Source organism: Culex pipiens, chromosome 2 (assembly GCF_016801865.2).
Source record: "Culex pipiens pallens isolate TS chromosome 2, TS_CPP_V2, whole genome shotgun sequence".
Classification (NCBI taxonomy): domain Eukaryota; kingdom Metazoa; phylum Arthropoda; class Insecta; order Diptera; family Culicidae; genus Culex; species Culex pipiens.
Window position 1 is genome coordinate 133,282,543 of NC_068938.1, and position 24,387 is coordinate 133,306,929.

Consider the following 24,387-nt stretch of genomic DNA (forward strand, 5'->3'; position numbering starts at 1 on the left):
TTTTGACTTCAAGCACGAAAAACTCACCACTGATTTAACAAGCCACTAAGCGTGACACTTGTGCGGAATCTGCTGAGCCAGGGGATAAGATGTATTGTATACACATGCATATTTGCTTTGCAATCGGTGTAAAACGGAACCAGTCGGTCGATTGATGTTTTGTTTAGTTGAGTTGTGATCAATGGTCTGTGTAAAAGGGGCATCGCAAGTTTATGAACTTCTGTGATTTGTGATTGAATTTTCCAAATCTCTTGACTTCCCTTTGTCTATAAATGTGATAAAAGTGGAACAGTTGAAAAAAAGTTCAAAATGATCAAATATATAAAAAAGGACTCATCACAATGCCTCCATCATAAGCTCTCTGTCACGTAATTAACGAGTAAGTTGAGGAAAAAAAAGTTGACTCAGTGAGTTGAGTGAGTGTGTTTGTGGAAAGAACTGACTTAATATGAAAAAGCTCACTCTCTATTGCACAGTTTATGGTCCGAGCCTTATTTAGAAAAAGACGCGGAGGCGGCTGCTGCGGACATTGCACAGTGGTCATAACTTGTGTAGAAGTGAAGTGCTTTTTTAATTTGTAAATATTCGCAAGCATCACAAAATATAATTTACAAAATAGTACATATAAAAAAAGTCACGTTAAGAGCGAGTTTTTCACTAGTGTGTAACAGGTCGTATCGAGGTGCTCCGATTTGGATGAACCCTCTACGACAAAGGGAAGTGGGGTAAAACATTGAAAAAAAGCATTGAAGTTTGGGGTCCAAAAAACATAAAATTGCTCCCATTTGCGTAAAACTTGATCAATTCCAACTCTCTTAGCTGCATTCGAAAGGTCTTTTGAAGCACTTTAAAATGTGCTATATATATCAAAGATTGGTTTGACTTTTTCGCGTAGCTTTTGCAAATTACTGATAAAAATGTTTTTTTTTTTAAACCTGCATATCTTTTTTAACAGTCTCCAACACTCATACTCCTATGGGTCAGAAGATTGGTAATTTGATGCACTTTTTTCATTTTTTTTAATTTAATTATTTTCTTAAAATCAAATTTTCAACTTGAATACTTCAAACTTACATGGAATTTCCCGAGGAATCTGAATATTTTAAAAATTGAGCCCTAAAAGTGCCGTCTACTTGGGCTACAGGGCAAAAGTTAACGTTGTAAAAAGTTTCTTATATAAAAAGATATGAAGGTTTAAAAAAAATCCATTATTAACAGTAATTTGCAAAAGCTATGAGAAAAGTAATCTGAGTAATCTCTCATATTCGGAACAGTTTACAGATCGGCCAATGTTAAAAAATCATAGAAAACAATAATTGAGCATAATGATTCGTCTTTACAATCATTTGAAAGCTTTTCTTGCGATCTTTCGAAAGATACATCTGACTGACTGAAAATTCGGAACCCTTTTTCCTACAGATACAAGTCAACTTTGGTTCTCTCAAGTAGTGAATTATTTTTTTACAAAATAAGGTTATTGCAAATTTTATTCCAAGTTTTTGTCCCCATTTCAAAAATTCACCAAAAAATCAGGGGACCAAAAATATATGTTTTTGCTAAACATTAAAATTTCCGTTGAAGCACCTGTCCAACTGATTCGTTATTATAAAAAAAATCAAAAATTCGTGCATATTTTGCAAATTTTTGTGTGGTAGTATAATTGTAATAATGTATAAATCGAACGTACAACAAACCGATGTCGGTGTGCTCTTTTATACTAAGCTTGCTGGGATTCCAATCTAAATAGAACAAGAAAATACACGAGCATCGAAACATTACAAGTAAGGTTAGTGAAATTTTCACGATTTCGCGGACAGCGTGAAATCCGTGAAATTCGGCTTTTTCCGTGAAATCCCGTGAAACTCCGGGTCTTTTTGCTTACGCGCGAGAGTCGCGTAGCATGCGGTTGCCCCATTGCTTAAGCAGTGTCTGCGTCTGTTCTGGAAAAGTCTGTATTAATTATGTTGCTGAATACATCATTTTGTCTCGACAAAGATTTATACGAACTTTTAACTGAAATATAAAACTCATAAGACATTGTTTACTAAGACTAGGGGGACAGCATGCAATTCCATCGTGCACCTAATGTTGGCGTATCAGCACTTTAAATTCAATTACAGCCCCCCTTTTCTCCTTTATTTTGGAGAGTTGGTAAAAAAGGATTGAAAATTGCTGTTCTGGTAAAAACAATTATTATAAAAAAAATGAAAAAAATAAAAAAATAAAATTAAAAACTTAAAAAAAAACTCCTAAATTTAATTTGTAAATACAACCTAAAAGACAACATGAATGTGAGGAAGGCACCAACCACCTTAAGGTGGATTAAGTCATGTTTATTCATTCAAATTAATTAAAGATTATTTTTTAGTTTATTGAAGAATAATATATAATGAAGCATAAGATTTTCAGAGTTATTTTAACATTTATATCGATCCGCGAAATTGGCGTGAAATTTGGTGTTTTGAAATTGAGGTCCCCGTGAAATTTGCAATTTTCGAGCGTGAAAAATCACTAAGCCTAATTACAAGTTAAAAAATCTTTAACCAGATTATAGTTTATTCAACAGATTTGTTATAATATGGATAATCGAAAGACCTTCACAATGTCGTAAAGTTTGAAAATCTGACAACCCTAATGAAGAACCTCTACAACCCAACTCCTTCTCTAGACGGGTTTCGATCTAAAGATTTGGCAAAATCAATTTTTAGTTAATTTTAAATCTTTAAAAAGCATTAAAAAGTTACTTGTTTCATGTCACTTTGCCAATGCTTAGAAAATATATGTTTCTCAATTTCAGACATGTTTCTAACTAGTATTTATGCAGTTTTTGCATGTTTGTCCCAGATTATGTTAACAAATATTAGAGTTAACTTCTCTCTGGGTTAACCATGGTTAAGTTTAGCAAAAAATGTGATTCATTCAAATAATCAAAAAAGTGATTGGAAAATTATTAAACATATCAGATAGGCAAAAGCATAAATCTACCAAAATAGGGTAGAGGACCCAGAAAATGGCCCACTTTATAGTGGGAATCTAAGAAATTTGACAAGAATTTAATGACAATTTATGGTTTTCGGTTCTATTTGTTGTATAACGTTGATAAACTATTTGATTCTAAGTTTCCACAAGGTTTTTATCATTTACATGTTCATTTTTGTTGAAATTTTGTGTTTTAATAAAATGATCTGATGAGCCTATTTTCGCCCCTCTAAATCCAATTTTCGCCCACCCATGGAACCAGTTTTCGCCCACGCAAAAAACAAGAAATCAAATGAAATTATGACACAAAGCTAAGCAAATATGGTCTCCTATTGATACACAACATGTTCCCGAAGCTCAATTTCATTGATGTGCACATATTTTATCGTATTATAAATTGCGGTTAAAAAATCCTTGGAGTTTTTTTCTACAGATATCCTACTAATTTTGAGGTTCTCTGTCTATTCTAACTAAAACCAAAACATGTTCTCACTCGTAAAAAATATGACTAAATCAAAATTCCTGATAGAACTCATGTGTCCTTATTCACCCAAGATAAGGGCACACAGTTACAATTAGCTCCATGTTGTTGTTGATTTTATTAGGGTCATTAGGTCGCAAATTGACTCAAAAGAAAACTTCGAGTACCTCTTAAATAAAAATATTAAAGCACATGTGCTATTTTGAAGGATATTGTTCAACTACTTTTCCCTCCTTTGCTCAATTTGTTCTCCTATGTACCAGTAAACTCTTACCACGTTTGAACTAGGTGTCCCATATCTGAGTTTAGGTTATTTTTTAATTGATGTTTCTACCAAAACACTCCAATGAATGAAATAAAATAAAATGATTCATTAATCTTTAAGAATAATCTGAAATGTTCCAAATATATTTTCTAGCACATTTCGATGCGATTAGATAAGTTTTTATGGTAAACGAAAACTGGTTCTAGATAAAATCTGAAAACACTATACTAGATTTCGCCCTGGGTGAAAATTGGATCTCATGTTTTTTTATGACCCGAGAAATCACCCACTTTATTTTATTGAAATAAATAAGGCTTTTTTTAAATGCTTATAAAAACGTTATAAACAGTAGAAATTCACTAGGAAAGTTTCAATTAGAGCTAGAAATGAATGAATATGTACACCTGCATAATTAATTCAACCAAAAATGGTAGAAGTTAGCAGTTGGTAGAAGTTAGAAATTACAGATTAAATCCAGTAGGTGGGTGAAAATTGGGTCCTCTACCCTACAAAACATTGACTAAACAAGATAAATAAATAGAATAATGGAAAAAATACTTATAATAAAGAAGTGCACCCACTGTGCACCTCAGCACAGGTTGCTTGGTTCCGAGTAGATATTTACAAACGCGGTCGCGTCGAGGGATGAATGAAAGGCACTGGGGAGAAGTTTGCGCGCGTTCTCGTGTGCCAGGTTGGTTTGTTGACCAGCCAGGTGAGAGAGAGCCTTCTCTTGGGTCGCGCTTTCAGTCGCGCGGTTCACGTTGCGTAGGTAACGTCCCGTAAACAAGTCCTTGTTGTCAAAGTGTCGATGTTTGGAGCTTTGGTCGCGATTTTTTCGGTGCAAATTTGTTCAATTAGAAAGATTGAAAATGTTAGTTATCTTATTGCCACCAGGTGCGGCCGATAATTTGGAGTCTGTTGCGCAAAAAAGCACGCAAAACAAACGACAATCGCGCGAGAGGAGATAAAACGAAAAACGCAAAAGAAAACAAACGAAACAGTGAAAAACAGCGTAAAACGAATAATTACGACGAACAAGATAACAATTTACGACAGACGCCAAGAAGCAAAGAGATAAAAAAGGAAAAAACACAAGAAAAGTGCTTTGTTTGCCAAACGAGATGCATTTTGCGTAAAGTAAGTGCAGTGAACGGAATAAATCAGATCGGAGATTGAAACAGAGGAAAAAATGAGGAGTGAAAGAAAAGAAAAAAGTAAGAGAAAAATGAGCCATTTGACAGGTGGGTGGCGACGGAGTTGCACGTGAAAGAGAAAAAAATAACAGCAAAAAAGAAAGAAAAACATCAACTTAATTAATCCCATAATAAGTCACAACGCGAACAAAATAGCGACAGAAGCAAAAAAAGAGCGAAATTAGTGCAATAACCGCAGCGAAAAAAAAAACTCATAAAACCACAAACACACAAAACTACAAACAAGAGAAGCCGGAAATAGTTGCAAATGAGGAGGTTAATTAAATTAAAAGTGGTGCGGTAATTTTCAATCAAATAGAAGATGGGGTTGTTCATAAGCGACGTGATTGGGCACATTTTTGTTTTAATCGATCATTATTTTGACGGTGAAAAGGGGTTCAAGGTGGTGGCAGGGTAAAAATAACCGTTTTAACGTGATTTAGGGGAAACACTCCTTCGATGCCGTGTAAAGCACCGGAGAACCTGTTTGGAACGTGTTGCCAAGGATATTGGCGCTCCACAGGGGTTAGGGATGCTCAGGTGGATGCTTAAAATATATTTGTTTTAAGTTTTAGAGGCTGTTTATTTGGGGCATTAAGTTTTTCTTTATTCTTTTTGATATGTATTTATCTTGCTGAATTTTTGTAAAAATCTAGATTGAGTTTCTATTTTTAAATTTATTTGAGATGCATTCGTAAAATAAAGCTGCTTGTTTAATTCGTTGACACCCCTACTACCCTTCGGGTTCAGTATGCTAATCTCGTGGTCATTGGCGGTGCCTTACAGTTGACCGACCGACCACCGCGCCGGCTCTCTGGCCACAGGGGGATGACGATGAGCTAATGTCCTTTGAGGCCTTGTGGCAACGGCACGGCACGACGATGTGGGCCGCGCCAGTAGAGCAGCAGCAAAAAAATTGGTAGTGAGAAAAAAATAATCAATAGTGAAGTCACGTTTCGCGTTATTTGTGGTGTTTGGCTCATCGCCGTGGCCATTCATGTTGATTAAAATACTGCCAATGGTGATGGCTAAACGAAGCAACAAAAAAGCTTAGCTAAACTTGTCTCGGAGGAGCTGCCATCGGAGACGTCAGACTAATGGGCATTAAATTCGTCTTAGCAAATCACTTGTCATGGCGATGGGGTTTCCGAGATAAATAAAAAGCCCGACTTGCAAATTAGCAATTCATTTCTGCCTTGTCATACGAAATGTCACAGAAAGCTAGCAAATCAAACTTTCATCTGTACCTCTCTCTCCATGTTTGGATTTTTCGTGTGTGACTTATGTTTGGTTGAGTTTTGTATTTTATCATAGATCTGGGTCGTACGTTTTGACGGTTTTAGTATTTTTAAAACCAGTTTAGTTTTTTCCCTTAACTAGATTGAAAATTTTTATGCATTAAAAGGCTTTGTAGAAATATGTAAATAAAGCCTTCAAATGATGTGAAATGTAACATTTTTGAACATCCCTAAATCCCCTTAAAATACAGAAAACCATTGCAATGCCATTTGCAAAACTCCACCCAACCCTGGCTGCTGTTGAGATAGGCCCCTGAACAAACGTTCTACTTCTGTCCAAATAGACAAATGACTTTCAAGCATAACAACCTATCGACCAAACATTATTTCGAGTAAACCGGTAACTAAAAAGCATAAACAAAATCATTCAGTTTCGCCCGATCGGCAACATGCGAGTTCGAAAAGCATGACAAATGGGAAACGATAAAAACTCCGCCATGAACGGGGAAAATTAACTAGATAGAGTTTGGCCAATCAAAGTCCTGTACAGGAAAAAGTTTGATCGATTTCCGTTTCCAGAACTGTCTCCACTTTGGAGACTTTTTAAACATGAACATTCTGTCTGGAATGCAACGGAAATTGAGAACACACCGTAAATCGTCCAGACTGAAATATTTGAATAAAGTCTAGAATGTAAACTATCGGGCTTTCGGGGACCATTTTCCTTATCACAAGGATGCATTAGTGCTTGTGTTTGCTTTTTAACGACCTATTAGTGAGCTATGTTTTGATACCGCTGTGGTAGCCGGTTTGCATCAGCATTCTGGTAACCCGAGTTCAGATGGATAACAAAGTTGTGTTTTATGGGAATTACTTTTATTTAAAAAATAGATTTTTTGTAAATAACTCATAAATCCATGCAATAAGTTATCCCTACAAGTCCAAATTTTCAAAACCCAATGGTGGAAATCGATTCTCCAGACAATAAAAGTCTTCATAATATGAACTATATTATAGTCTATTGTCCTATTATGCCCAATCCTTGTGAAGATACAATTTTGGAGTTTTTGAAAATGTCCTATACTGCCGCTCGAATCTAGTCCGTCCCATATGTAAAAAGTGAGTGCTGCGATAACGCCATGAGAAGCTCGAAAAATGTTTCACCTTTTTTTACATTTTTAATCAACAATTTTTAAATATTTTTTTCAACAATTATTTCAATATTGGTTTAAATAATACCCCTACTCCAGTTTTAACTTGAAAAAGTTAAAATTTATAGGTTAATTTGGTAAATTTTCGTGCTGGGACTGACCTGACTTTATTTGTCCATCAATAAAGGCAAGTTCGTCAGGTTATCAAGGTAGGCTTAAACATTTACAACAGAAATTTACCTGTCAAATGTTGGTTTTTTTTTGGTAGTTTTTGAAGCATTTTTAATTAAATTTATAAAAGTATGTTTGTTTCAGGCTAATCTAAGTTTTAGTATAATTCCTGAATATGAAACTTTAACCGACGACGAGACAGTCCATTTCTTTTGCTGCAGAGAGAGGAGATATTTGAATACACGTCTCAGCATATGGACCCTTGAATTGACCGCAATCTGCATTTGAAATGGAACCTCATACAGACCCAGGACCATGGGTTTTCATTCAATAAGGAACAGAACTGTCTTTTTAAAAATAATAGTTACAATGGTATGTAGTTTCTTTTTTGACCGTGGTTGTCCTTTGCATGAGGAAAAAAGGCAGAATACGTATCAAGTTTAACGCTTCCAAATATATAAAAATTAATTAAAAATCAACAACTTAAGTATTTTTTTAAGTTCAACAGGCTCTATGAGACATAGTCTGTGGGTTATTTTTAAAAAAAAATACACATTTATTTGATCGATTTGTGAGCCTTTTCTAACCAAGAACTGACTTGCCTTTATTTTGCATATGGGACAGCACACAAGACATTTTTATTTTGGAATTTCTTGAACAAACATGACTTTTTTATTAAATAGGCTTGAAGTAGATGTTAAAACAAGACTTTTGTCGGGTTTATCTCAAAATCGACAAATATACATATGGGACGGACTTGCTTCGAGCGGCAGTATAAACAACCCAAGTAACATTTTTAAACCAACAGGGTTTTATGCCACGGACATAAAACCGGGTGGAAATAAAAGCCGACTGGCTTTCAATAAGGTTTTATGAAAGTTTTAATAGAGGCTTGAAAACCAGATGGCAATGCCATTCCAAACGGTTTTATCGCATGCTTTGTTAAAACCTAGGGTGTTGTAGCTGTCAAGTGCCATTAGGCATGTAAAAAGCTCACTTAAAACCATAAGCTCCTAAAAGAGCATTTATCGCGGACAAATAGCAGTGCATAAATATGGCGCTAAACGCGTGCTCTGATTGAATATGATTGACCGCCATTTGATGAAAACATACATTTATGCTGAATTTCTGGTATGATTAATATAGCGATAGATGTTTAAAAATATTTTATACATTTTTTTTCAAAGAATTGCAAAGAAATTCAGAGAATTTTTTTTTTAACATTAAACACATGATTACAAAATATTGATTTTTGATGAAGCGAGTTGAATTTTTGGCTCTATCTCCCCTACATTTATCAATAAAATTTCAACCGCAGCTGAATTTGAGCCATCAACTGCGAGAGATAAAGCTTTCAAATTATTTGGATTACCTCTAATATCTATTATTTATCATCGCCATTTTTGACAACCATCTCCATAATTTCATTTGGCAAGACGAAGACTTATTTTTGCCAACCTATTTGGCATAAGACGTTTGAAGACGTATGAAATGTCATTTTTCCATAACTCCTGACTAGGTTTTAACAAAGGTTTTATCAAGGCTTTGAGGATGTTGTTAGGATTCAGTTGTAAAGCCTTGAACTCCTATGTAGATTTTATAAATAGGCCGTAACAACCTTTTCCGGGGGTCCTTTTGGGTTTTAAGTGTATTGTTTTTTCAACAAAACAATAAGGCAAATGAAAATTTTATTTCAAGTTATTTTTTTTCAAATAGCAATTTTCATTGGAAGAACACGAAAAAAACGAATGTTTAAATTCAGAATACATTGTGTAAAGCTAATGTATGCATTTTAAATCAAATAAAGACAATTTTTAATAATTTTCAAAATGTTTATCAATGGGACCACAGATCAATACAAACCGCAAAAATATAGGAATACGCTTAATAAATTTTTTTTTGGCTATTTTTTATAGTAGACCTTAAGAAAAAAAAACATGCAAAAAGTATGAAAGAAAGTACTTTTTAACGTTAAGTTTTGAAGAGTTTGGTGGTTTACTTGCCAATATTTTAAAATACGTTTGGGAATCCCCTTAAGCCGTGCTTTTTTATTAACATCTCCCAAATTTTATGTCAATTTACTGCTCCAATATGGGTAGTTCTCCGCCACACAGCAGACGGACTTCTCTTCCTTTTTCTGGATTTTCACCAAGACAAGTTTTTCAATGATTCCTAGCTCTAAACCACGAAGAGATTTGGTATACAAGGGACTTGTATGTTGATTTGGACGCCCGACTAAATTTAAAATTAAATAAATAATTTTCAAAATAGTGTTGATATCAGTGCTTTTCATTACTAAACTTTAAAAAATAGAGAGACATGCCATATTATGTACAATTTAATGTTCTTTAAGAATCTGCAATTATAATCCAAAGAGGTAATTTTTTGGAACAAAAATGTTCATTTTCATCTTACACACATTTGATTCAGACCTTTTTTAATTTTTTTTTAATTCGAAAAAAACATACAAAAGTGCACAAAATATTATAATAATTATGATTGGAGGTTTTACAATAGGTCAAATATTACAGTCATCCCACATATTCGGAACGGTTTCCAGATCGGCCAATGTTCAAAAAATCATAGCAAATCGATTATTGAACTTAATGATTCGCTTATACCTTCATTTGAAAGCTTTTCTTGCGATCTTTCGAATGCTGTATCGAACATCTGCAAATTTTAACTTTTATATGAAGTTTTTGAAGAATTACTTTGACCCTTGAAATCTACAAATTCGGAACACTTTTTTCTTACGAATGTAAACAAACTTTGGATCTACATATTTATAGAACATATTTATTACCAAATAATGACTTCACATACTGAAACCAATGAAACTCAAGGTTAGTGACGTTTTATACATGGTTTGATAACTTTTTTTTGTGAAAATATTAGTTAAATTCAGGTGTTCCACAATTGTGGGAGGCACAATAACATCCCACAATTATGAAACAGGCCATTTGGAGGCAGTGTTTTGCTGCTCTGGACAAAATAGTCTTGGAATGAAGTTTTTTGCAAGTTTTTTGTTCAAAAAGTCCTACTTTTACTAGTGAAATAGCAAGATAATGTCCAAATGAAGGTTCTAAAAACAGTAAGGTCGACAGAAAAGCATAAAAGTGTTCCGAATTTGTGGGTGTTCCGAATATGTGGGATGACTGTACTAAAAATAAATAAAACAAAAATCATACATGATAAACAAACAAAAAATATATTTAAAAATGAAAAAGAATACAAATTTTATCAAGAAATGTTGAGATTTCCCTACGCCAAATCTACACCGAATTTGCTGAAATTTCCAAAAGGGCCATGTATTGCTTACTTTGATTGAAATTGAAAACCCAAAAAGAAATCTTTGTCGAAACATCCACCCACTCGGGACACGTGTAAACACACCGTGGTTGATGACGCCCGCAAGTTCTGATCCGCGAAGTGTTGGTCGTCCTCTTCGAAGCTGGCCCACCACTCGGAACCACACAACCTGTTGGGTGAACTGTTGGACGCGCCTTGCACTGACATGACTGACGCCGACGACACGTCGCGCCCCGCAACATCCGACGACGACAAGCTCTGCTCTGGGCCGTGGCTTATATGTGTTTATATACGAAGTTGATACGTGATGATATCATTCTCATCGCGCGGCCGGGAACTTTGGTGTGTCTCTTACTCTCTCTCTTTCTCTCTTTCTGGTTTTCAGTGAATCACCAATCGTGAGCGAGTGAAACAGCACCGGCGGTTTTTCGATCGATTTGCGCGCCTACCTGTTTGGTACTCCTCCGAACCTCCTCTCTACCTTCGCGGTGCAACGCGCTATGGAATGCTTCGACGTTGATGATGATGTTGAGGACCTGTAGCCCGCGCGAGCTTGAGCCTGGCCCGTGAGTTCTGAAGTTGCCGCCGTCGCGCGTTCGTCATCGACCGGCTTTGCTCCTCGCTGAACTACAGCGGAGAGGAGCTTTTGATTAAGGTGCGAGGTCATCCGTGCGCGTTTACCCATTCGTTACAGTGAATTACACTTATAGAGTGCCGCGGGTTCTAGGAGATGACGAAGAAGTGTTCCTTGTCCCGGGGTAGAATTAAACCACGCAACGAGTTCTGGTGTGATTGTGGTATGCACGACGACCTGTGAAGAGAAGCGTGATCGATTTTGAGTGATAAAAATTACATCCAAAAGAGCCTTGTGCCATTTTTGTACCAGTTATACAGAAGAAAGTAGTCCAAGAAGTGTTTCAGTGAAGGTGCCATATCGGGGGAAATTGGTCGACAGAACCAAATTCAGTGATAAAAGAGCAGTCTGTGAAGTTTAACGAGAATCGACTCAATCTGCATGTAAAGCGAGTCGACGAGTGACGTGAAGAATTAATGATCAATTGCTAATCGGTGGTGCTTTAAAAAGGTGGCTACTAAATAATGGAATACCAGACGATGACAATGGATAACGACGGAGCCGATATGGCCAGGAACGTCGTCGTCCACGACGACGAAGAGTACGAGACATTGATGCCGAAGCAGCGATCGCCGGCGAGGTGTCCTGCCGAAGAAGTCGTCGGAGACCTGGACGACGACGAAGACGTCGGAGACTTCAAAGAGCGCTATGAATGTAAGTAATAATAATGGCTAATTCGTTTTTAATTGGTTCACCGCCGGCCCGTCTACCGATATGGAGAAGTCTGTAATGAGATGTTGATGAAAACTATCAACAGGCAAGCCCTGCTCAGCGCAACTCAGCTCAGCTGGGAGGTTTCAGAACGTATTCGCCGCGGGTTGTGCACGTTTCTTATCTGGGTTGGTTGGCTACCCCTTTGATAAACCCGCGAAAGCGCACGCATACAAACTCACATCAACCGAGATGAATAAAGTTGTTCGTGTTGACGGCGGCTAGCTATAGCTACCTTATCGGAGCCCGACAATCTTGGACAATTTTTGGACAGTTTTGTGTGCGAGCGATATAACGAAATGAAAATAAACCTGGACAAGCGAGCGATAAGAGGCAACACAGGTTCTAAGGGAGCACGGTTTGAAACGTTTGGAACGTTGCGTTGAATAACTGGGGGAGCACTGTAACGGCTGAAAATGCGGGATTTCAAGTATAAACATAAATGTGTAACTAATTATTACTATGATTTCTTCTTCAATAATTCTTTTTTAGATCATTTCTGAAGTGGTTGTAAAACTTGTCATGCAAGTTGTTGGAGGACTCATGTGTACTGCAAATAGTGTCATTCCAATTTTAATCAATTGGGTCCCAAAATTACGTTTAAATTGCTTATTTCATTATTTTCTATGATGAAGTTTTTTTTATTGGCGAAATTATAGGGGAAATTCTCGTATGTTTGGCAGGTTAAAAACTCGCTCCAAACTCCATCCAATTTGCTGATTTTCACTATTGAAACAACTTATTTTGCAGAACTTTTGATAGAAACTTGCTTACTCACTTCTTATTGAGCTATTTTGAATTTCAAAGCTTATATGACAACATTAGAGGCACGCTGGAATTAGATGCTGTTCCCCTACTTGGAACGACCACAAAAAAGCTTGAAATGGATTTTTAACTCAATTTAAAAAAAAAATAGCTTCGTGGAACTTGAAGTACGAACTAAGTTTATTGTTTATTGTTGTGTGCATGAAATGCACACATGTTTAGGAGCTGTAAATAGACTGTCTGTTTAAATCCATGTTGTTACATTTTGATTGAAAATTCTAAAAATTACCCCTGATTTGAAAAAAAAGTCATGTGATCTAAATTAAGAAATACGAGTTCTCAATCAATTTGAACGCAATTTTGAAAATAAAAGTTATGATTTTTTAAGCTAGGGGAAATATGCCCATTTTAATCACTCTAAGCCGTTCGACCAATTCTCATCACTTTTACCGTTTTCCGCTATTAAATCAATATTTTCAGATGTATCAACAATGGAGAGTTGCTTGCTCACTTTTGTTTGAGCTCTTTATTACTTTAGAACAGTCAAAAACACTTTATTAAAGCTGTAATTCATGATCAAAGTGCTGATAGGCCGATAATAGAAATAGGCTGAAAAAGGGTATAGTTCCCCTATGTGCTAATATGCATAAATAATGCTGTAGTTTCATGTTGTTTTTACGCGGTGGCATTACGCTTTTTATTTCGTAGATTGCTCTTAAGCCATACAATATTTTTGAATGCTTCAAAAATATTTTGTAGATCTGAACAAAACCTACAAACTGCTTTTAAAAGATTGCAAAAGCGTTTTTTCGTTCCAGAGAAATCGTTGAAATAAAAAGCGTAATGCCACCGCGTTAAAAGACGTTTCACTGTATTATGTAATTTAAGATTTTTTGTGTGATCTGAGTTCTTATGTTTCTGATACAGTGCAACCTCTTTTTACTCGGTGCGTTACGTTTTTCTAATTCGTCGATTTCTCTGAAACGACGCAACATTTGAAGGTTTTTTTTTCTGATCTACAAAACGCTTTTAGAAGCTTGCAAAAATATTGTATGGTATAAGAGAAATCTACGAAACAAAAAGCGTAACGCCACCGCGTAAAAAGTGGTTTCTCTGTACAATGAAACCTATGTTTACACGGAGGCGTTACGCTTATTATTTCGTTGATTTCCTTTAAACCGTAGAATATTTTTGCAAGCTTCAAAAAGCGTTTTGTAGTTCTGAAAAAAGCCTACAAAATGCTTTTAAAAGATTGCAAAAATGTTGCGTCGCATCAGAGAAATCGACAAATTAGTAAAACATAACGCTTCGCGTGAAATTAGGTTTCTTTGTAACATGAATTAATTATTTTTAATACTTGTGAAAAAGTTTTATTTTTTAAATTGTTTTTTTTTTCACCGAAATGAAGAAGATTAAAAAAAATCGAAAACGATTCTGCCGTTTGGTGGAACAAAAAAACCTTGTTGGTTAAAAACTTTTGGTTTCACAGTTTTTATTTCTGAAGAAAAAAATAAAAGATAATTATAGAAGGTAACATTATAAAATCGTCCTTCACTATCAGAAAAGAACTAAATGCAACAACAAAATATAAAGAAAACGTTAAAAAGAAGTACCGTAAAACGGGGTGATTTTAATAGCCGGGTGACTTTGATAGGTTTGAGATTTTTCCGAAAAATGAAGAGTAGGGTAGGGTAGGCTTTTGGTTTTCAACATTCAACGATTTTTCTAATTTTTTCATCAGCATGTTTTAATGAGCTTTTTGTTGCATTTTCTTTCTGTTAGTGTGTTCTAACATTGACCAAAATATGAGATCGATCCGACATCTACAGCCAGAGTTATTCAACTGTCTCATTGTAGACGCACTTGGCAGGAACAATGAGACAGCTGGGGAACAATGAGACACTCTACGAAAATCAACATTTTTCAAGTAAAACATCATGTTTTTGTATTGTTCCATTGCAGGTGACTTGCCTTGAACATTTCAGGGCAATTTTGTCAACATGAAACTTTTATTAACAAAAGTTACACTAAAAAGTATTTAAATTTTGTAAAATCCATATATTAATACCAAATAACTTTGTATTTTTGGTTAAATGAAGTATAAACTCAATAAATATGCCAAAAATCACTTTTAATTCATGTTTTGAAAGATTTCCATCGATTTTGAAAAGTTTATCGAAAAAAAATCAATGTGTCTCATTGTTACCCATGGGCTGAAATGAGTGGGGAACAATGAGACAGCCCTGGATTCTGGGTATATTCAAAATTTTGGCCAAATCTAATGAAAGGACATTGTAGTCCAACTCAAGCCCTATGGAACGTCGAAAGAAATTTGAAGAAATATTAGTTTTGGTGTAAATGGCAGCCTACGAGCGAAAAAGTATTTTTTGTCCATAATTTACTTTTACATCCCAGAATCAAACATTTATGAATAACTTTTTAAAGGAGCGTCCATAACCAAAGCCACTAATATGGAAGACGTGTATCCAGTAGACACACCTTTCCCCCAAATATGAGCCTGATTGGTTGAAACTACGACTTGTGAGAGCCATTTTATCATTGTTCCCCGTGTCTCATTGATGACTACTCTACCCTACAACTTAAATACGTACGGAATGGTATTGAATCATACTGACCGTGGTAGAGAAGTGTTCAAAGTACCTCAAGAAAAACTTTTCATAAAATTTTGAAAAGTTTAAAAAGTTAGTTAACTATAATTAAGAAAATGTTGATGAAAAACATTATTTAAATCTTCTCAAAGTGTCATGTTTTTCTCAACGAACATAATTTTGAATCGGAAAACGGAATGCATTTTCGGATTCTTTGGACAATTTTCCACTAAGAGAAGGTTGAATAAGTTTGTAAATAATAAATATTATGTGTTTTTGAAACATACATAAATAAAAATCTCTTGTTTCATAGTCATTTTCAGTTGAAGAAATTTCATATAAAATGTGAAAACTTTTGATTTTTGCTTCTAACTCAGTTTTAAATGCAATATTAATCGATAATTTTATAAACATAACAAGTTTTAACGAATTTCAGGCAAAATTCTGACTTTTAGGCAATTTTACCTAAAATGTATATGTATTTTGTTAAAAAGCTTATAAACTTAGTTAACTAAACATAAACATTGATTTTTTCCTAGAAAACTAAATTAGCAACCTTAGTAATGTTACATTTGACGTAAAAATTAAGTTTGAACACCTTAAATCTGATTTTAACAAGAAAAACCCCGGTCATCCCGGAATTCAAAATAAGAATTTTCAACGTAACTATTTTTTAAAACACTATTGAAAAAAACTTTTTTTCAAAAACGGTATATGGACCACGTCTGGGCTACCTCAGTACATGTTTTAAAAATAATAATCTCAAGACAAGCCTTACCAGTTGTAAAATATTCCAAAAATAAATTAAAATCCGATCAATGAACAAAGGGTTCTGCTAAACTTGGGAAGAACGAAAACAAATCGAATATTTATACTTTATTATAGACTTATAGAGTAAACAAAAAACAAGTTGCTTCAAAGACAACTCGTCTTTAAACATAATAAATTTTACTGTGAAGAAATGGTTTCAGTACCACGACTTGAAGATTTATAGAGCATATTTTTTTTCAAGATAATTGTTTTGTTCTAGATGAAAAACACCCAACACAACACCCAATGAATTTGCTGTTCAAGTTTATTATTTATTATATGTTTTCCCTCGGAAGAAAGAACACAATATGCATTATTAGGTTCGATGGTACATAGTTCACTGCTAGGGAGGTTCTTTAAAAAAAATTTAAAAAAATCTAGCTTCGAACAGCTAACCAAGTAAAATACCTAACAAATATTCCAAATCTGCTCTACATTTTTTGTTAGCTTGACCTTCTTTGAAATCCGAATTTTTCGCCTTCAAATTATATGATCCAACCTAATATGGCACATATTTTATATCTATCGTGTGCCATGGCGGGTCTCAAATCTGCCATGCATTGCACCCAAGAGTAATTTAAATTTATGGATCACTATAGGACACCCGTTGCCGCCGGGAGTCGATGACTTGCGCGAATAATCCAGATCCGTGTGGCGGCCAGAATTATACCCCGCGAAACTCGTCACGCCTTGAACTTATAGATGATCCACTTTGTAGACCTGGCCTGGCTGTCAGCCCAGTTCGACAGCGACTTTATGGCCATTGTTTGTAAATTCTGTCCTACACTTTTGACTCGCAGTTGTTCTAGACGACGCGGTTTCATGACCTTTTATGAATTATGGGCGCTCCATATAATGCCAATCTCTGACGCTCTGCAACAGTACACATTATTATCTTACGGATCGTTGTCATCCCATATCTGTCTGCGGAGTTGTAGTGGAAAACTGCTCAACGCAACAGAAATTGACCTGGCTCGAGGTTGCATACGAAGTTGAACAAATATTTACATTTTTAAAGTAAACATTTTATCTATGTTGAGATCAGGTATAAGGAGCTTCGTATCGAGGAAATATATTCTCCAACGTGACAGACCATGCTGGGGCTCCACTATTGGCAGGTATGTCAAGGTTGACATAGAACTAGCTTAAATCGTGCTGGAGATCCGTAACCAGCCGGGTTCAAGTCGAGTAACAGGCGTAAATACAATAAACTTTGTGTGGCGGCGCTTGGTCGGTGCCCCATGTCACCATGTGTTTGTACACTTTCAGTATAAAGCAAATACTTCTAGCTGCTATCGTTTCTCGTGCAGATACCATAAACGGAGTACGGAAACAGGTCGGCAGAGTGACGATTGTGATGTGATAAAGTGAAGTCCTTACGAAGCCTTATGGAAAGAGACATCTCTTTGAGATGTCGTACAAACTTATTTAGCACATTCAAGTATCTAAACAATGTTAAAACTGTTGGAACTGACTTCGGACTGATCTGATAGTTTTATTTATACTACTGTTTTCAAATTTTAACCTCTCTTAAGTACTTTTTTCTCAAAAAATCTTTTTCTCATTTTAAAACTTGTGTCTATTCTAGTCCATATCTGCCTAATTTTAAATCGACTATTCTTGGGAACTATTGTTCTAATTTTCAATGTTATAAAATAAAACCTAAACCCTAAGACTTTTTTTGGGGTTTCAAAATTAATGACTTAGTCAATATAAAAAGATCAAAATAAAAAGATGAAACAATAAGTTTTAATGAATCAAAATATTGTATTTTCGGAAAATACTATGGCCGAAATGTGTTACACCTGCAAGTGTAGTAGTGGAATACTTCAGATGATGATTTTTGAGTTTCTGTTTACCGATCTTTCGTGCGCGTGAGAGGAGTTATGTTTTCTCTTGATAAGCGTCAAATGATTTTCTTTTGATGAAGATTCTTCCATCGCTGCTCAAATAACGATGCGGGCAGCAAACGATCCGAAATTTATATAAATTCTCACAACATGAGAGTTTTTTTTTCAATTTGAATATTTTCAAAAATAGAGTGTTTTGTAAAAAAGCGTTTCACATTAAAATATCTAATACAGTGCCAGTCATGGATTTGAAACCCAAAAGCGAATGTTATTCGGTAAATAATATTCATAGTTTATTTTCCTGTCAATATAATTAAGCGGGAGAGTATTCAAACTGACTTGAGCTGTTTTGACTATCTGCCAAACAAAATATTTGCCAACTCCAAAACGCCCATCTCAGCGCTGGACATTCTCGCATAAATGTGAAATAAATATGGGAAGATCAAGTTCTCCAGAACCTCCTCCTCCCAACAAACAGGTCCATTCGAGTGGAGAAGAAGTCTTGTCCAGCGAGGAACCACCAAACTGGTGTGACAGGATTTTTTTCCCCGCTGTGTGTTCTTTTCAAAACTCAAAGATTTCATTAATGGGCCGCCGCACCTTTTTGCAAACATAAAATAATATTGAAGTGTTCCACTTGGAAAGGCATCGACCGCTTCTTGCCGCGGTATGTTTAGTGCCATTCAAATTCCTTCGCGGAAAATCCGCGGGTCAACACTGCTTTACTTTAGCAGGTTTGGCGTATTCTTCCCGGTCCGCGGCGTAATGGACAGCTGAATTGACTTTATTCATGAAGAGTTCTCGGAATCTTTGACGACACTTGGCGTGGGATGATGTCATAACCAGCTAGCTACCCAATTGATAGTTGCAGATGAGGGTGACCGTATGGTCGTGTCTTAAATTGACAAATAAAAACAACGCGGTTTGCAACAATATTGGGTTGTTTATTGACTCGAAGACTTTGAGCTGTATCAAAAACAAACGGAGTTCATTTGCATGTAGCCTTCGGAAGGTATTTGCACTGTAAGTTTGCGTGCAGTTTGTGTTTGCTGTAAATTTCCGAGATGGCAGTTAGAACAAGTCGCCCATTCTTGTTCGTTCGTATTAGATTAGGCGTCCCTATTTTGGACCTAGTGTACACTTTAAAATTTAATCGAATCAAAAGATCGTTTGAAAATACGCACTTCAATGCAACTCAGTAGGTCAAAATTGCATCCATTGGAGCGAAAATATGTCCTCAAATCTGCTAAACTACATGACATTGTATTGGTAGAAATGTTTTAGAATCAAGAACAAATGTCGATTTTCAATAGTTGCTTAGTAGTTCAAAAAAAGAGTAACCAACCATTAACCACAGACAATTAATTTATTTTATACCCCACTTCGAAGCAATAATCACTCCTCCCTTATAGAGGCAAGTCATGTTCCCGTTTGGAGAGACAAAGTCGCGATCGAGAATTGAGTGTAATTTGTTGCATCAGACCTCTCTGCCTCTGACTCCATCGCTACCAGAAAGTAAATGAGTACTTAATGCGCTGAGCGTCGATTTGATCATCGATCTGTAGACTTGTCCGAGGTGACAAGGTTAGCAACCTTCCGGAATACAAATAAAGTCATTTGGGGGCCCTTAGAAAGCTACCTACTTATTACGTGGAGTGCCTTTGTCGAATGGTGTTTTTTTAGAATAAACGAAAAGCAAGTTGTGGACATGACATGCAGACAATACTGAGTTTCGGAAAAGAAATTACAAGCTTTTCTTTAATTTTACAAATACAGAGTGGATTCGCTAATTTGAATGGAGCTGCATTCGAATGAGCGAATCCAAATTCGCTAATTGGAACGACTGACGGCTATCAAAAGCTTGAAACCACGTGTTCGGAAATTATCAAACAATGGTGTTGAAACGTCAACATTAGTTTGACAACTGGTTTTGACGCTTGAGTTCTTTTTAATTCGAATACGTTCGAATTAGCGAGCATTCGAATTAGCGGACATTCGAATTAACGAATCTGCTCTGTATAGGTCAATCAAATTGTTACAACTGAAAACTACAAGCCGACACTATCGTTTTGTATGATGTTTTGAGGGATGTTATTGATGAGGGATGTAAACGAAACGTGGTGAATTTAAAATTGCCAACCATTCAAATTGACCGTTAAAATTTCGATTGATGGATTTCAACAGAGATGTTCTTCTGTTTGTCTAAGGTCGATTTTTTCCGTTCCCAACTGAACCATTCGGAACATCACTTTTATTTTCTTCCAATTTCTCAAAGTGAACCGCCTTCACCGACGCTCCAAAGGCACCCACGTACCTACCACACTAATGTGAGCTTGTGAGTAGCCCACATCTGGTCGTGTTTGCCGAGTCGTTGTGCCATATGAACACATGGAAGTACTATACGGACGACGGGACGACCCCCACGCAAGCTTTTACCTTTTGTAGATGAATGACGCGAGATCCCACCACGACGGGCCTGAGGTTGAGTCTATAATCAAATTCCGATTCGATCATGTGAGGTGATAAACTCGCTTGAATCAATGCCATGAATTTCTAAGTTGTGTCGGATGACGCGTTTTGTATGCTAAAGACCTAATCCAAAAGCGACGGAAACGGCCAATACTTCGTCATTATCAGTAATTCCGAGACTACTTAGCTGTCCAGTTAAGTCACAATCATTGAAGTCGAAAAGTTTCCTCAAACAGTACATAACACCTCATTCATGGAGAGCTTCGCACCTCAGATGTTCGACCTTCAGGTCATCAAGCCGCACTGCCTCGTGTAGGTTCGATGAAGGGAGTGCCCTCTGCTGGGGGAGATGTAATTGCTAATTCTAATTAGCGCCACATGTTTGCTATCAACCGCTCGGAATCACGTTTGTTGTAGGTAGAACGTATAGGAGTGTCGTATATCGCACCGACTAGTCAGCTGCGGAAAGATGGAATCACTTGTCAAACGTTGACGGCAAAGTACTGAATAAATTCGTTTCTAGTTTTCCAATTAGTGTTAGAAGCGTGATACAGACGATTGCATTGATTCCTGTTGCAATTGACGAGACGTGAATGAGGATTTCCAGTTCATACAAAAAACTGATACTGTCTGAAACACCACCTAACATCTGAGACTAAGATAAGTTACATTGAGTAACATAAGTCTGAAACAGAATATACTTTTTTATAACTTCGCAGCCAGCTTAGTCAAGCCAAGCCATGTTGCTTGAAATCGAAATAATATTTTGCCATATCGGACACCATCTTGGATTTCAGTCTCTCAGGTCACTAGTTAAATGTCGAATTAAAAACTGACAAACCATCGAAGTTGCACAGTACAAATCAAATTCCGATGCGGAATTTACCCGCGAAATTTCGTAGGCGCACAAACATCTCGAGCTATTAAGCCGCCACACACACGCGGTTTCGTACGGCTCGTAAAGATAGTGGGTGTCACTTATTCTGCGCCCTACAATCAACTTCAAGTTGGGTAAAACCTCCAGGGAGGGCGAAAATAAGCTAGAAAAGCAAATGGCAATTGGTTACCTGGCCAAGGCAGCTGCAATTGTACAGAACCGGCACCACATACATACACAGAAAAAAATAATGTAAATTTGGAAGCTTTAATTTTGGAAGGTTGAATATTACCTCTTTTATGATGTAATTTTATCTCAATTTAGACTGAAAAAGTGACATTACACCAGAAAAGTGGTAAAATTACACATTTCCAGAGGTAAAATTACGCATTTTTTCTGACATAAAATATGTACCCCTTCCCAGATGTAATATTACCATGATTTTTTTTTCTGTGTACGCTTTGCGTTGCACAATACATTTTGCGAAGGTGTTAAGTGTAGTTGTTTAGAGTTGGGTTTTCTGAGGGATTTAGCGGAGTCATATAGTCTGGACAGATATTTTCTTAAGCAATGGGTAATTCTCCGCCAACTCACACAGCAGTTGCCCCGACCCCTCTTCGATTTGCGTGAAACTTTGTCCTAAGGGGTAACTTTTGTCCCTGATCACGAAACCGAGGTTCGTTTTTTGATATCTCGTGACGGAGGGGCGGTACGACCCCTTCCATTTTTGAACATGTGAAAAAAGAGGTGTTTTTCAACAATTTGCAGCCTGAAACGGTGATGAGATAGAAATTTGGTGTCAAAGGGACTTTTGTGTAAAATTAGACGCCCGATTTGATGGCGTACTCAGAATTCCGAATAAACGTATTTTTCATCGAAAAAAACACTAAAAAAGTTTTAAAAATTCTCCCATTTTCCGTTACTCGACTGTAAAAATTTTTGGAACATGTCATTTTATGGGAAATTTAATGTACTTTTCGAATCTACATTGTCCCAGAAGGGTCATTTTTTCATTTAGAACAAAATTTTTCATTTTAAAATTTCGTGTTTTTTCTAACTTTGCAGGGTTATTTTTTAGAGTGTAATAATGTTCTACAAAGTTGTAGAGCAGACAATTACAAAAATTTTGATATATAGACATAAGGAGTTTGCTTATAAACATCACGAGTTATCGCGATTTTACGAAAAAAAGTTTTGAAAAAGTTGGTCGTCATCGATCATGGCCATTCATGGTCACCCGCGACAGACACGGATGACGAAACAAAGAGTAACGCAAAAAGTAACTTTTTCAAAACTTTTTTTTCGTAAAATCGCGATAACTCGTGATGTTTATAAGCAAACCCCTTATGTCTATATATCAAAATTTTTGTAATTGTCTGCTCTACAACTTTCTAGAACATTGTTACACTCTAAAAAATAACCCTGCAAAGTTAGAAAAAACACGAAATTTTAAAATGAAAAATTTTGTTCTAAATGAAAAAATGACCCTTCTGGGACAATGTAGATTCGAAAAGAACATTAAATTTCCCATAAAATGACATGTTCCAAAATTTTTTACAGTCGAGTAACGGAAAATGGGAGAATTTTTAAAACTTTTTTAGTGTTTTTTTCGATGTAAAATACGTTTATTCGGAATTCTGAGTACGCCATCAAATCGGGCGTCTAATTTTACATAAAAGTCCCTTTGACACCAAATTTCTATCTCATCACCGTTTCAGGCTGCAAATTTTTGAAAAACACCTCTTTTTTCGCATGTTCAAAAATGGAAGGGGTCGTACCGCCCCTCCGTCACGAGATATCAAAAAATAGACCTCGGTTTCGTGATCAGGGACAAAAGTTACCCCTTAGGACAAAGTTTCACGCAAATCGAAGAGGGGTCGGGGCAACTTTTCCCGATTTCGTGTGAGTTGGTAGAGAATTACCCCAATAGAATATTTTTTTTCTAAATTTATTTGACTCATAACCGAGAGAATCGACCTGTTTTACATATTTAGCTTTTTTCGTGATTTAAACAGTGTTCTTTGCAGAACGCAAACATTAAGCAAAACAATGTAAATGGGCCAAAGTCGAAGTGCAAACAAACAGTCTGTCCTGCTTACGTCACACAGTAAAAAATAATGTAAATTTTTAAGGTGTAATTTTTGAAGGTTGAATTTTACCTCTTTAATTTTTGTGATTTTACCTCAATTTAAACTGAAAAAAATTGGTATTACACAAAAAAGTGGTAAAATTACACATTTTCAGAGGTAAAATTACACATGTCTTATTTATTTCATTATTTTTTCACTGTGCAGTGGATGTTTACCTTAGAAACGAGCAGGACAGACTCTTTGTTTACACTTCGGCTTTGGTCCATTTCCAATGTTCTGCTTGACATATTCTTTGTCTCTATCTTTTCTCTTTTAATCCACTTACTGAAGACTCCTTAATCCTAAATAACTCTCAATCAATGTTATGATAAATTATACAGTAAAAATAATCATGGTAATATTGCATCTGGGAATGGGTACATCTTTAATGTCAGAAAAAAAATGTGTAATTTTACCACTTTTCTGGTGTAACGTCTCTTTTTCAGTCTAAATTGAGGTAAAATTACATCATAAAAGAGGTAATATTCAACCTTCCAAAATTACACCTTCCAATTTTACACTATTTTTTACTGTGTAGAGTCGAATGAGATGTATGAGGAATTTTAAACTTTGTATTTTTATTAATACTAAAATAACCGAATAAATCAGCTGACCGCTAGTTTGCTCAGCAACATTCTTTGAATCGAATGAGTTGTCGCATTCGCACAGCTGGTCCAATTTCGTTAAAAGCACTTTTAATTAACATCCTTTTTTGGACTGTCCTCCATGACCAAACGGCGAGC

General features: G+C 35.9%; 1 protein-coding gene across 3 annotated transcripts in view; it reads left to right on the top strand.

The window, feature by feature from the left end:
• The first annotated feature begins 4,469 nt into the window (after positions 1–4,469).
• Positions 4,470–24,387, top strand: part of LOC120425311 (uncharacterized) — a 109,335-nt gene continuing 89,417 nt past the window's right edge. Inside the window, exons 1-2 of one of the 3 annotated variants that reach the window (XM_052707244.1) lie at positions 4,470–4,969; positions 11,176–12,078. In XM_052707244.1, coding sequence (XP_052563204.1) covers positions 11,889–12,078 — 190 coding nt within the window. In that variant the 5' untranslated portion in view covers positions 4,470–4,969; positions 11,176–11,888. The remainder of the gene's footprint in view (positions 4,970–11,175; positions 12,079–24,387) is intronic. The other 2 variants (XM_052707245.1, XM_052707246.1) reach the window with 2 other exon arrangements.